Source organism: Toxotes jaculatrix, chromosome 9 (genome assembly GCF_017976425.1).
Source record: "Toxotes jaculatrix isolate fToxJac2 chromosome 9, fToxJac2.pri, whole genome shotgun sequence".
Classification (NCBI taxonomy): Eukaryota; Metazoa; Chordata; class Actinopteri; family Toxotidae; genus Toxotes; species Toxotes jaculatrix.
In genome coordinates this window covers 5,238,885-5,250,639 of record NC_054402.1, presented here as the reverse complement: position 1 = coordinate 5,250,639, position 11,755 = coordinate 5,238,885, and the positions used below count along the sequence as shown (strand labels likewise).

The 11,755-nt window shown below is 39.3% G+C and overlaps 2 protein-coding genes across 2 annotated transcripts; both read right to left on the bottom strand.

The window, feature by feature from the left end:
• Positions 1 to 1,676: 1,676 nt before the first annotated feature.
• Positions 1,677 to 3,551, bottom strand: aldoca (aldolase C, fructose-bisphosphate, a). Its single transcript, XM_041046238.1, has 8 exons — positions 3,440 to 3,551; positions 3,118 to 3,329; positions 2,889 to 2,943; positions 2,613 to 2,773; positions 2,436 to 2,519; positions 2,175 to 2,349; positions 1,874 to 2,073; positions 1,677 to 1,769 (listed from the first exon to the last, which is right to left on the bottom strand). Exons 1-8 carry the CDS (start codon positions 3,549 to 3,551, stop codon positions 1,677 to 1,679), a joined length of 1,092 nt encoding a protein of 363 aa, XP_040902172.1.
• A 3,075-nt stretch (positions 3,552 to 6,626) lies between these two features.
• rskra (ribosomal protein S6 kinase related a) lies at positions 6,627 to 11,423 on the bottom strand. The gene is made up of 12 exons (XM_041046924.1): positions 11,394 to 11,423; positions 9,776 to 10,027; positions 9,580 to 9,663; positions 9,418 to 9,486; positions 8,993 to 9,062; positions 8,279 to 8,386; positions 8,135 to 8,175; positions 8,023 to 8,050; positions 7,754 to 7,843; positions 7,244 to 7,332; positions 7,025 to 7,135; positions 6,627 to 6,926 (listed from the first exon to the last, which is right to left on the bottom strand). Exons 1-12 carry the CDS (start codon positions 11,421 to 11,423, stop codon positions 6,627 to 6,629), a joined length of 1,272 nt encoding a protein of 423 aa, XP_040902858.1.
• Between the last annotated feature and the right edge of the window lie 332 nt (positions 11,424 to 11,755).

Genomic DNA, 11,755 nt, shown 5'->3' with positions numbered 1-11,755 from the left:
GGTCAGCTCCTGTACACATGTTTACTTGTTTATTTACATCATATACAGTGTGCTTTGGTACTTGACAGTGATGATTATGATGATATGTTTATAACTGAAAACTGATTCTGTCACGTGAGTGTGAAGCAGTAAAATAGTGCTATGTTATTTCAACACTGTGCAACTAAGCTACACACAGTATCTTTGTTGTGACCTTGAGGACTATTTAATAATATGTAATTAAGGTTGGTGTAAGATTAAAAGAAATTGCAGTATGTTTGAGGAGAGAGAAATGTAGTTCTGTTGAACAGATTTCCTTCACATCACTTTTAAAAAGTTGCTGAATTATTCTATTTATTCACAGCACACAGATAAATTGTACAGTGAAAGAAAGAAAGCAGAAACAGTCTCTATTTCATGAGAAGATTTAATGGGATATTGTATGGGGGCTACATATTCAAAACTACCAGTCTAAACTTATAGGTGCAACTTCTTCTATTTTCTATGTACTTATTTTGCATGCTATCAAGGTAATATATAGAATAATAATTATATTATTCTTCTCTGCTTCACCTCAGATGTTGTAACCAGTTTTCTCATTTGTTTGAGGGATATAACATTTCCCACCTGTAACAGTTTTTCATTCAGAATTTTATTTGAATGAAAGTACATAGGTGTTATCATCAGGATGTATTTAAAGTATCAAAATCTGTGATTTGGTAATCCAAGATTATATTTATACAAATATGCGATCATTTTATAGCATGTTTGAGGTCTAAAGAAACAAAGTTAAACTGTTTGTTATCAGTGGGCCATAAAACCATCTCTATTTTGGAAGTTTCTTGTACAATATGGAAAAAAATATTGTAATTTACTGTGTTAGTTTGTAAACCTTTCATATAACTTTTGATTATCACAAAACACAATATCCACACCAGACTTTACCTGAACACCGTTTATTGTTTGAATGGTTACATTTACATTATATTATATTTAGACTTTAAGACACAGAGAATACTCTTGAGAATGGTAACACACATAAAAGTCCCACTGAGCTGTATTGTGTCATTGTGCTGAACATACTTTCAGCCCAGGGACTGCAGATGAAAATTAGCTTGAAGCTAATTCTAATTTTCTACTTGTACGTGGCCGTTGCAAAATAAATAGTAAGACTAAACCAAACAAATCCACATGCTCACACACACAGAGAAGCTTTGCACAACTTGAATATACTTCTATTTAATATCTGGGGGATTCTACATACAAATATTCAGCCGTTATTACTATTTGTGTAACTGTGCTGTGATAAAAACTAATATTATTGTTCTGCAGTTAAAATTTAATTTACTTACAGCACATAGCAAATTAGTATTTGTGATCCTAAGTAGTAAATGCAGGACTTTAAAGCTTTAGTTATGGTACTGTCACGATTAAGAGCATACCGTGCACCCACAACAAAAGTAAAGCAATCACCTTTCATTCAATACATGCATTAGAAATATCCAAGGCCATGTTCTGATTGTCCTCATTTGTCAAGGCAAGAAGACACGTTGTCACTTGTTTCCATGTAACATCATCATGAGTGTCAATATTTTGAAATACTGTATCTAGCGTCTACATGACAATTCCTCTCTAATATGTCTTGTTATGGTAATGGAGGGACACAATGCTAATTTAAATGTGGCTTCTCATACTATTCAGTATGCATAACAGGATCTATAAATACGCTGGTCAGCCTCACCATAGTTATCACCACCAGTGTACTTCCCCTGACACGCCAGACTGTTCACCTGTGGACAGAGAAGACATTAAACAAGCAAACAAAGAAACATAAAAACTCTGCTCTGTGGTGAAGGCTCACATCACATGATTTATCTGCAGTAAATAAAAGTACCTCTGCTCTCTTGATGAACTGCTCAGTGGCGGCTTTCTCGTTCTCTTTATGTCCTCTCCAGGCTCTGAGTGCAGATGCTTGCAGGGCTCGGCCAAAAGAGAACGTCAGGATCCAGGGTTTGGCCAGAGGGCAGTTGTTGATGGCATTGAGGTGCACGGAGGCCTCCTCTTCATTCTGCCCGCCAGAGAGAAAAGCCACTCCTGCAGGAAGCAGAAAATGTAACTTCATTCTCCTCTGTTTCTGCAGATTTCATATATTTCTGTGTAAAATCCTCTCCTAACACGGCAGTGTTTTGGCTCACCTGTGACCGCTGGGGGAACAGTACGACGCAAGGCGGTGAGAGTTGCCATAGCAACCTCCTCTGGGCTGTACTTGGTGGGACAGCTGTGTCCAGGAGTTACCATATTGGGTTTGAGGAGAGTTCCTTCCAGGTACACATGGTGGTCCGACATGGCTTTGTACACTGCAGCCAGGACCTGCAATCCACACATTGTCTCACCTCTTATAGTAGCAACACACCCATGCACATGCTGTACGTCAACCAAAACAAAAAGAGACCCACCTTCTCAGTGATGTACTGGCAACGCTTCAGGTCATGATCTCCATCAGGCAAAATCTCTGGCTCTATGACGGGCACAATACCGTGCTGACGGAGGAACAGATGTATTATCAGAAAAAGACAGAACCATAACATCAGAAAGATCTTGAAACAAGCTACGCTATAATACTGAATCCTGACCTGCTGGCAGATACTAGAGTAGCGTGCAAGAACATTTGCATTTTCTGAGATAGCCAGTTTAGATGGATTGGTGTCACTGATTTTGAGTACACAGCGCCACTTTGCAAAGATGGCTCCATCTTTCTTATACTGTGCACAGCGCTCTGACAGTCCATCCAGACCTATGGAAGAGGTTTGAAAAAAAGAAAACCTATAAATTGTCTTGGAATTGGAATTTCTGTGGGTGAAATAGTTAATATCAGCAGTTAACTAAACCAAAGTTGTTTTTTATCTGACCCTGTGTGGTGGTTTCTCCACATGTTCCTGCCAAGGGGACAACACCCTTGTCAACCTGAGTAATAAGGGATGGAGAAGAGACAACAATGTTACGTTCTTTTATACAGAAATTAGTTTGAAATTTATTACCACAAAGTTATATTTGATATAAAGAAATCAACCTGTTATCATTAAAGGTGGTACAATACAATACACCACATTTATTTCAGTTGGTACTGAACTGCCACACCTTGATGCCAACCAGGATACCCCTGTCCCTGATCATTTTGACAAAGGGTACACCGTTGTCAGAGTGCTGGTACAGTGTCTCATGGAAGAAGATGACCCCTCCGATGCAGCTGTTGATGCGATCGTCTGCACTGAAGAGAATCTGCCGGTACTGTCTGCGGTTCTCCTCTGTGTTTTCCACTCCGACCTGGGCCAGCCGCTTAGCCATGCTGCCTGCGGGTAATATTATTATATGTGATGTGTGCACAACATATTACCATGTGTGGAGACTGTGAAAATGTTTCAGTGAAAGAAAGAAAAGAAAGAAACCAAGTGCTACAGACCCACAGACTCATCTGCAGCCAGGATGCCCTTCCCTGGAGAAACTATGCGTAGAGCAGTCTCATGTAGCTCCCTCTTCTGTGCCTCGGAGAGCGCGGGGAACTGGTACGTCATCCTGAGTAACTGACTGTCCTGTACAGCCTTTGGTAGAAGATGTGACCTTCTGATTGTATTAGTCACACACTAACAACCAAAAAAAGACAGATTCTATGCCTCGGTGGAGTTTGTTGAGACAGAAAATGTCATTGGTTTCTCTCCCTCTCTCTCTTTCTCAAATGAAGCAGAGCCACTTTAAGGCTTAAGTGTGATAGTAGCAACAAACTGGTCCTTTTATATTGTGTATATTCTCAGCTGGGTTTCACCGACCTGATAAAGTTTCAACTTCCATAGATACAGATCTAAAAACATGAAAATCCATGCAGCTGTTTTGGAGCGTAAGCCAACCTTAAAACATTGAGTGCACTATTATTTCATATTGGAAAGACACAAAGTTAAAGGATCAGACAAATATAAAATAAACTAAACATTTTTTTGGTGTAAAAGATGGGAGTGGGTTGCCGCAAGTAAAAATGACATCTTTGCTGCAAACTTAAATTGGATAAAACACAAAGTCCACTTTGAACTGCTGAAGTAATCCTTCAAAAAGAGTCAAGCAGTGAGAGGTCTTACCTGACAGAAAGTGAAATTAAATGTGTCCTGTCCACCGATGTGATGAACACTGACGGAGCCTTTCAGTCAGCTCTAGTTTGTATCCAGCTCAAGTGTGTCACACCTCATAAGCCAACACCCCTGGGCGGGGCTTTCACGCCCACCTTTGCCCCAAATAAATGTGAGAATTTTGATGATTCATTGTTCTATTTAAATGTAGTGATGTTTTTTAAATTGTGCAGCTGCATCTTTTTCACCCTGATAAGGCAATTTTCTAATTCCTCAAGTCACTTTGCAACGTGGTGCTTCTAAACGTGGAGTGTTGTAGATAAGTTGAACTTGGATGGCCATTTTACAACTTGAACTCTTACATACATACTGTTTTAACCATGTCTGCTTAACTCCATATTCAGGCTTATTGTGAAAAAAAATAAATAATGAATTTTGTCAGAGCCCTCTACCCCTATACCAACCTAATTTAAGCGTTTAACCATTCCCTGTGGTGTGCTATTTTTATTTTAATTAGTCAAAATGTGCCCTGAGGAAGGTTTCAAGTCTCCTGATAATTTGGTCTTCACCCTCGAATTCACAGGGGTGTTTGAGTCTCAGAGCAATTCATGCACTCAGTGGCTTCTTTTATGAGCTTTAAACTGTAAAGAAAATGATGTAATGTGTCAGAAATAGAAATCATTTCCAGGTTCCAGTCAATGTAAATGAACATGTTAATATGGCCCAAATTAGATCAAAATGAGGTCAGCTAAATCCTTTCCATTTTGAAGAAGGAATTATCAACATTTTGCCCTTTATGTATCTTGTACATATTGCATTGGCCTTTGGCTGAAAGCTTAAAGTGTTAGTCAATGTTTGTTTTAAAATACTAACAGAGAAATTACACGAGGCTATTCTGCAAGCTGAACAAACTGCAAGCTGTCTTTTGAATTTAATCGTGATTAGCTGACGATGTTGAATTACGTTGATCTGCATCATTACAGTTCAAGCTACGTTCAGGAAACTGCACGTTCTATGTTGTCAGTTCTGTTATATAATGTTACTATTTGGTTAGACTCAGTGGGACGGCTCACTGGCATTTCAGGGGACTCCTCTTTTCACTATAGTGGGTCAGTGTGCCTCTGAAACTAGATATGGGTCACTGGACTGCCTGCCTCTATACAGCCACAACACAGAAATGGTGGACCTGTCTAAGACAAGGGCCTGAGAGGGATTTCAATGTCAGGAGGCAGTGTGAGGAGGAGCTGGTGTACTCCCATTCAGGAGATACAGTTTTAAATAGACACACGACTTCAGGAAGTACAGCAATTATACGTGGCTGCCTCCGTCGGGACTCTCATTTTTTTCTCTGTTACCTAATTAACAACATTTAATGATGATACTTTATCTGGTCCTCAATTTTCTGTCCTATTAAGGTTGTCCTCGATGGGTTTGTGAGTACTCCACTAAATAGGTCAATCCAAGGCTGAAAGTTGGTCATAATGTATCCAGGTACAGCATTCATATGATGACAGATTTAAAATTAACGCTACTATCTCCAGTTGTTATGAAATTGCAGAGATTCAAGTTTACATTTTTTGCTGAGCACATTAAGGACTGATCATCCACAGCGGCTTTAAAGTTGAGACTGTTTAAGTGTTGAGCTTTAGAACAGCTATAAAATGGACGTTGTGATGAGATTGTTCTGTCAGTGTAAACTCCATGTTGAAACCAGCACGGATGAGACGTCTTTCAAGTGCTTAGAAAAAAAAACATCCACAATTTTATGATGAGGCAACTTCATGGTTTGAGGACGATCATGTGATATGACTGAAAGCTCCAGAACAGCCATGGTTTGGACCATTGTTTTGTTAAATGTAACAGACATGTTGTACCATATGTTACATTTACATGGTGTTGCAAGAAAATCTTGGCTCAAAATCCAATTGCTATCTTTTTTCAGAGCTGTCACCGCACCTCAAGTTTGGTCACCTGAAAAAGCTAGTAAGTGCATCTTGAGTCCAGATATTATTTATGTCAGAAAAGTGTTCCATGGTCAAGAATGAACTTTAATGCTCTACTTTCATGTTGTTTCAGTATAACAGGTATAATTACATGTGCTACATTGATTTTTTTTCTTCATAAATTAGGCCAATTTGCTCACTAACCTAGTAAGAGAGATGAGTATAAATGGACATCGTTGCTGATGTTGTTAACCTCTTTATAAAGTAAGTTTAAGAATGTTTTTTTTTTTAATTGAAATGTTGTAAAAGAGATAATATTGGCCTTTTACGATTCTTGGCAATGGACATAACTGAATTTTTTTTTATTGTAGCTACATTAAAACAACATGCTGAGGGTGATTCAGATACACATAACATTTTTATTGACTCACATGGACATTGTCACAGAGGCAGTTGGACTGTAAGAGGGCAATGTTAAGAGAAACGTCAGTAAGAACATCAGCCTGAAACAATGAAAGTGAGGAGGACAAAAGAGGATTTGGGGAGAAATATTCATCACGTGTGGAGTCTCTCATTTCACAGTCCAGTCTTAAGCTTTACAAGTCTGCTCTGCAGCTCGGCTCAGGTCCATGTTGACCAAAGTAGGAGACAGTTCAGTGGGAGTTGTAGGAGAATGAAGGATTTTATCACAGTCAAAGTTTTCAAAGTAGTCCAACGAAAGGCCTCTCATTGCTTTGGTTGTGTAATCAGGATGAGTCCTGAGCTCAAGGATGAATTCAACAGGCAGCTTTTGGAGGATGTGAGAGTCGAATGAAGTGCCACGAAAGAAGGCCTGCATCTTGAAACACTCCAGATTACGGAGGCGGTTCGCTGGTTTCTTGCACAAAAGCTAAAACAATTCAGACGGAAACAAATAAGACTCAGTATAATTCATTCAAAGGGACCAAAATAGTATAAATTAGAAAGAGGAGAATCACATTTACAAACCTCAGAGAGCAGTGAGATCAGAGCAGAGCTGAAGGTGCTGGGTAGGACATAAGGAAATTCTCTGACCTTCTTCAACATGGTGATGTGGTCTGGCTCTGCTGGTACTGGAAACTAGGTGCATAAAGAAATGCTCAGAGAGGTGTACGCAAACCACAATGACCAACAACTGACACAGTGCCACATCTATAGCTGATGAATATTGACTTTATATATCCTCACCTCTCCTGTCACCAGCGAGAATAGCATGATGCCAAGAGACCACCAGTCAGCAGCATGGCTGTATGGACCCCCACTTAAAACCTCAGGAGCTGTTCAGACAAAACAGGAAAAAAAAGATGGGTAAAAGCTCAAGACGACAGTTCTACATGAAAGAGAACATAAAAGAGAAATCGCAAAGACTTTTGTCAAAAGCTGCAACACTGGAGAGCAAAAAAAAAAACCCAACATAAATGTTTTGGGGAAAAGCCCCTGTCAGAGAACCCAGAGCAGTTTCATGTAACGTACATCACAGGTGCATCATATTCATAACTAGGTCAACTGAATCCATTGGGAGCAAAACACAGGTGGGGCTCTAATGGTGATGCAGTTAGAAATAAAGACACGGCTTCAACACAATCATCTGATAAAAACAAAACTGCTGCACAGAATACTAGAGCTCAAACAGCCACGGATGACAATTTCAAGTGAAAATATTCTCTTGAGAAACATATTTCATTTATGAAATCTCACCCATGTATTGGATCGTCCCACATATTGTAAACGCTCGTCCTCCTCGTTTCAGGCGATGCGAGAGTCCAAAATCAGAAAGTCGAAGGTGACCTGGATAGTGACAAATCACATGCTGAAACTACTTCTACAACTACTACTACTACTGTTTGGTTTATGTTTACATAATAAAGTGGCAAATATTTCTGCAAAAGAGTCTTTTGTCTAATAACTGCAGAGAATTCAAATGCAATTTGAATTCTTTACAAGCCAAAAATATAGACATGAATTACCTTGGTCACTTAAAAGAATGTTCTCCATCTGAAAATACAGCAAAATTATCATCATAAAAAAATCACAAGATGTTTTTTTATCAGGCTAAATACATCACATATAAAAACATACCTTTATATCTCTATGAATTATCCCCAGGTCATGTAGGAATCCTAAAAGTAACAGAAATCACACATAAAAAAAACTCTTCACAACTGCAGGAGATTTCTATATCCATGCAAGTCAATAGTATAAGTCAGTGTGATTAACACTAACCCAGCGCACTACCCAGCTCTGCAGCGAAGAGTCGAACCTCATCCTCCCCAAACTGGCCCTTCAGTAACCAGTACGTGTACAAGTCTCCAATGCCGCAGTAGTCGTACACTGCAGAGGACGAGACACACAGATGCTACTTACTGAGTTAATGCAGGTCAAAAGTGTCTGAAATCAAATATCAGATATAATGTAATGTAATATAATGAAACCACATGAATGACAAAAGAAAAAAAAAAGGTCTGCTCATCCCACTGTTGCTGGGGAAAGGAAGAAGTAAGGAATGAAGTTGAGTGAAAGTCAAAAATACACACGCTTTTGTCTTGCTGAGTTACATTTTCTAATATCACTTTGGAAACCTATTTGTTATGTATCCATCAATAATCTTAACTGAAATAAAAAAGAATAATGGAGAGATATACATTTGTGATCATGGTTGGTAAAAACTGTAACCTCCTGCAGACGGTGCAGCAGCTGCAGCCACACCGAGCAGAGGATGTGAGCTTTACCCAGCACTCTCATTAGATGGCAGTATACCTCTTCAATATCCAGTGCAGAGATTGCTGATCAAACTTGAGGATGCATGTTTGTACAACAGTCCACTTTATGTTACTGTGGGACGAGAGGGGGGAAAAGTTCTCAGGAACACAAGAAGGGATAAAGACAGTAGAAGCGGAGAGGGTCGAACTGTGCCATCGTTTATATCTATCAACTCACTAATGAAGAGGTTGCGCTGCGTCTGCCAGCAGTCCTGCAGATTGTGGATGAATGGGTGTTTTAGTTGCCGCTGCAACGCAACAGTCAACACATACACACACACACACAGAGTGAGAGTGAATATAACAATGAAAGATGGACAGGAAGAGTGAGAACTTATTTATGGACAGAAACTATGTCATATTTCTCCATGTGCTCATTGTTGGAAATTTGATTGTAAATAAAAATAGTGAATCGCTCAGACACACGTACAGGATATATGAACTGAGTCAGTCTTTGTCAGAGTCAAAATATCATTCATAGAAGTGACATCCCTTCCAACTTGTACTTATACTTACTGAGAAGCTTTATTTAAAATTAACTTTTTATTTTTATTTAGATTTTTTTTTTACTCTGAATTTTACTCTTTTACTACTGTGATATACCTGAATGATGACTTCCTCTTTTGACTGCTCCAGCACTCCGTGCTTCAAGATCTCTGATTTTGGTAGAACCTACACAATAATGAAAATGATCACACAAAACGTGTTTTACTTTCATTTAGAGTATGGTTGTGCTATAGTAGTGATTGTTGTGGCTGGACTAACCTTAACAGCAAAGGTCTTCTCATTGAAAACGTCCTTGACTTTCATGATGGGTCCATATGATCCTTTAGCGATGAAACCCAGGATCTGTTAGCACATAAGTACAGTTAGCTCACTGTTTCCATGACTCTCTCCCTGCTGAACCGAAACATCTCAGATTAGATCTGTTGATTGCTCCTACGCTGTGGTTCCAGAGTACCTGGAAATGGTCTTGTCCAGGAAATTTACAGTATGGAAACTCAGGCAGAAAGACGGAGATGAAAGCTGGTGGAGTTCTCTCTGTGTCGGACATCTCCTCCGGAGGCAGCAGGAGTCTGGGGACAGGCAGCCTTTCGTCCAGTCCCACAGGCTGAGAAAATACAGCCGAGTGTCCAAGTCTGTGAGCGATGGAGACCCCCATGTTTGAGAGGAAACCATGACTGAATCGACGTGGGGCTGTTGATGCGTCTCTCTGAATGTAGTGGAAAAAAGGAGAATAGAAAATAAAAGCTTATAATCACAGGTGGAATGTTGCACTAAAATACCCTAAACATCATCTGGAGCAAAATCTATTTAAATGAAACATTTACAGCTACAGACTTAATAACCATTTATGAAATTATGTACAGACTCTGACGAGCTGTTGACTTAAAATAGTCCATATGTAGAGAGAACTACATATGTGAAACGTTGACTGTAGGAGCTGTATTTATTACAAGTTAAGATGCTGTCATTGTTTTGTTTGAATAAAGACTCTTCGGGATCAGTGAGCTCGGTTTAAATCAAATGTTCTGGTAATAACATGGCTCTGTGTTTCTATTCAGTAATAATGCAGTTAGAAATGTTGGTAAAACACTAGTAAGTACTTAATGCTTCACACATTGTAATCAGTTATCAAGTGTGGCATTAATACATTACAACGTACTGAGTTTGCATGAAAAGTTCGAGACAAATAAAGTCTGATTGATTGATTAATTGAAAGATCCTCGTGTTTCTAATGAGGCATTAGTAAAAGTCACCTGCAGTAAATGTTAATAATCAGTTGATAAAAGCAAAGTTACAAAGACAAATGTGTCATGCTGGAGGAGGATTTTCCTCAAGCTGGTAACCCAAAAGTTGTTATTAATAACGGCTTATTACTAAAGTATAAAGCATTAGTAAGTGATGTAATAAGACTTAAATTACCTAATTACAAAGTACAAACCCTTTTAAAATGGTGGCTCGCCGGAAAGGGGTAACAGGTTGTTTACAAATCCTCACTGTTCACACAAAATTGCTGAGCTTTGCAAACCAAACCAAACCAAACCAAACCAAACCCTAAACATAAATAAATATGTAAACATTTCGCTTCTAATAAAACTGTGCAGGAGCCTGCAAACATTTACGTCTTTGCACACATAAAAAACACAAATAAACCGAAGCTTGTGACATCTGAAGCTACATCCATCTCTATCAGTGCTGCACAAACATCTATTGACCGTCAGGCTGCGGGTCGGAAGGAAGGTCACCGATCACAGCTAATCAATAGCTCTATTTTTAAAAATACTTCAGTGTGATTCAGTGGACACGTCCCATTCACGGCAATGAGCCGTGGACCAACCCAAACATCTGATTTTATGGATACTTTAGTGCTTTTAAAAACATTGAAAGTTGACGAGTAGCATGAATCTACGCATATCAAACTGTATTATAATATTCATTAAAACAAAATCAAAAGAAAGCGGCTTGATATTATGCATTTACACAACAAACTCGTTATAAAAACCCTACATCACATAAACATGAGCACTCTCATCTGGCACATCAACATGTAAATAACTCCAAGCTAACTGACTCACCTTAGTGTTTTTACTGATGCCGCTGCCCATCACATCCTCGACGCGACGATCAACGAACCAAAGTATTTCACACAAATATGAGAGAAAAGGCGACAGTTCAAGCTCTTCCTCTCGCGTCTTCCTTCGTCCTCTCAGAGACTCACAGTCGCGCCTCGGCCGCTACGGAGCGTTTACATCCACGTGTTTTCTGTGTGTGTTTGCGTCTGGGGGAGAGAGAAATGTTCGCAGGCTGTTTGCGGAGACTCTGCCAGAGCGGGAAGAGCTCGATTCCGCTCCAGTTAAATCTGTCAGATCAATGATCGATCATCCCTCGGTACCCCCATCTAACACTGCAACTCACAGACCTGCCCTTTTTTATTTGT

Bases quoted from the DNA above. Each gene is read 5' to 3' on its own strand.
- aldoca (XM_041046238.1), bottom strand. From the start codon at position 3,551: ATGACGTACCAGTTCCCCGCGCTCTCCGAGGCACAGAAGAGGGAGCTA. The intron at 2,944-3,117 runs GTGTGGCAGTTC...CTTATTACTCAG, and splicing joins GTATCCTGGTTGGCATCAAG to GTTGACAAGGGTGTTGTCCC. The intron at 2,350-2,435 runs GTGGGTCTCTTT...TGTGGATTGCAG, and splicing joins GCCAGTACATCACTGAGAAG to GTCCTGGCTGCAGTGTACAA.
- rskra (XM_041046924.1), bottom strand. From the start codon at position 11,423: ATGGGCAGCGGCATCAGTAAAAACACTAAG. The intron at 7,844-8,022 runs GTAATTCATGTC...GTCACTATCCAG, and splicing joins CATTCTTTTAAGTGACCAAG to GTCACCTTCGACTTTCTGAT. The intron at 6,927-7,024 runs GTTTGTAAATGT...GAATTGTTTTAG, and splicing joins TGATCTCACTGCTCTCTGAG to CTTTTGTGCAAGAAACCAGC.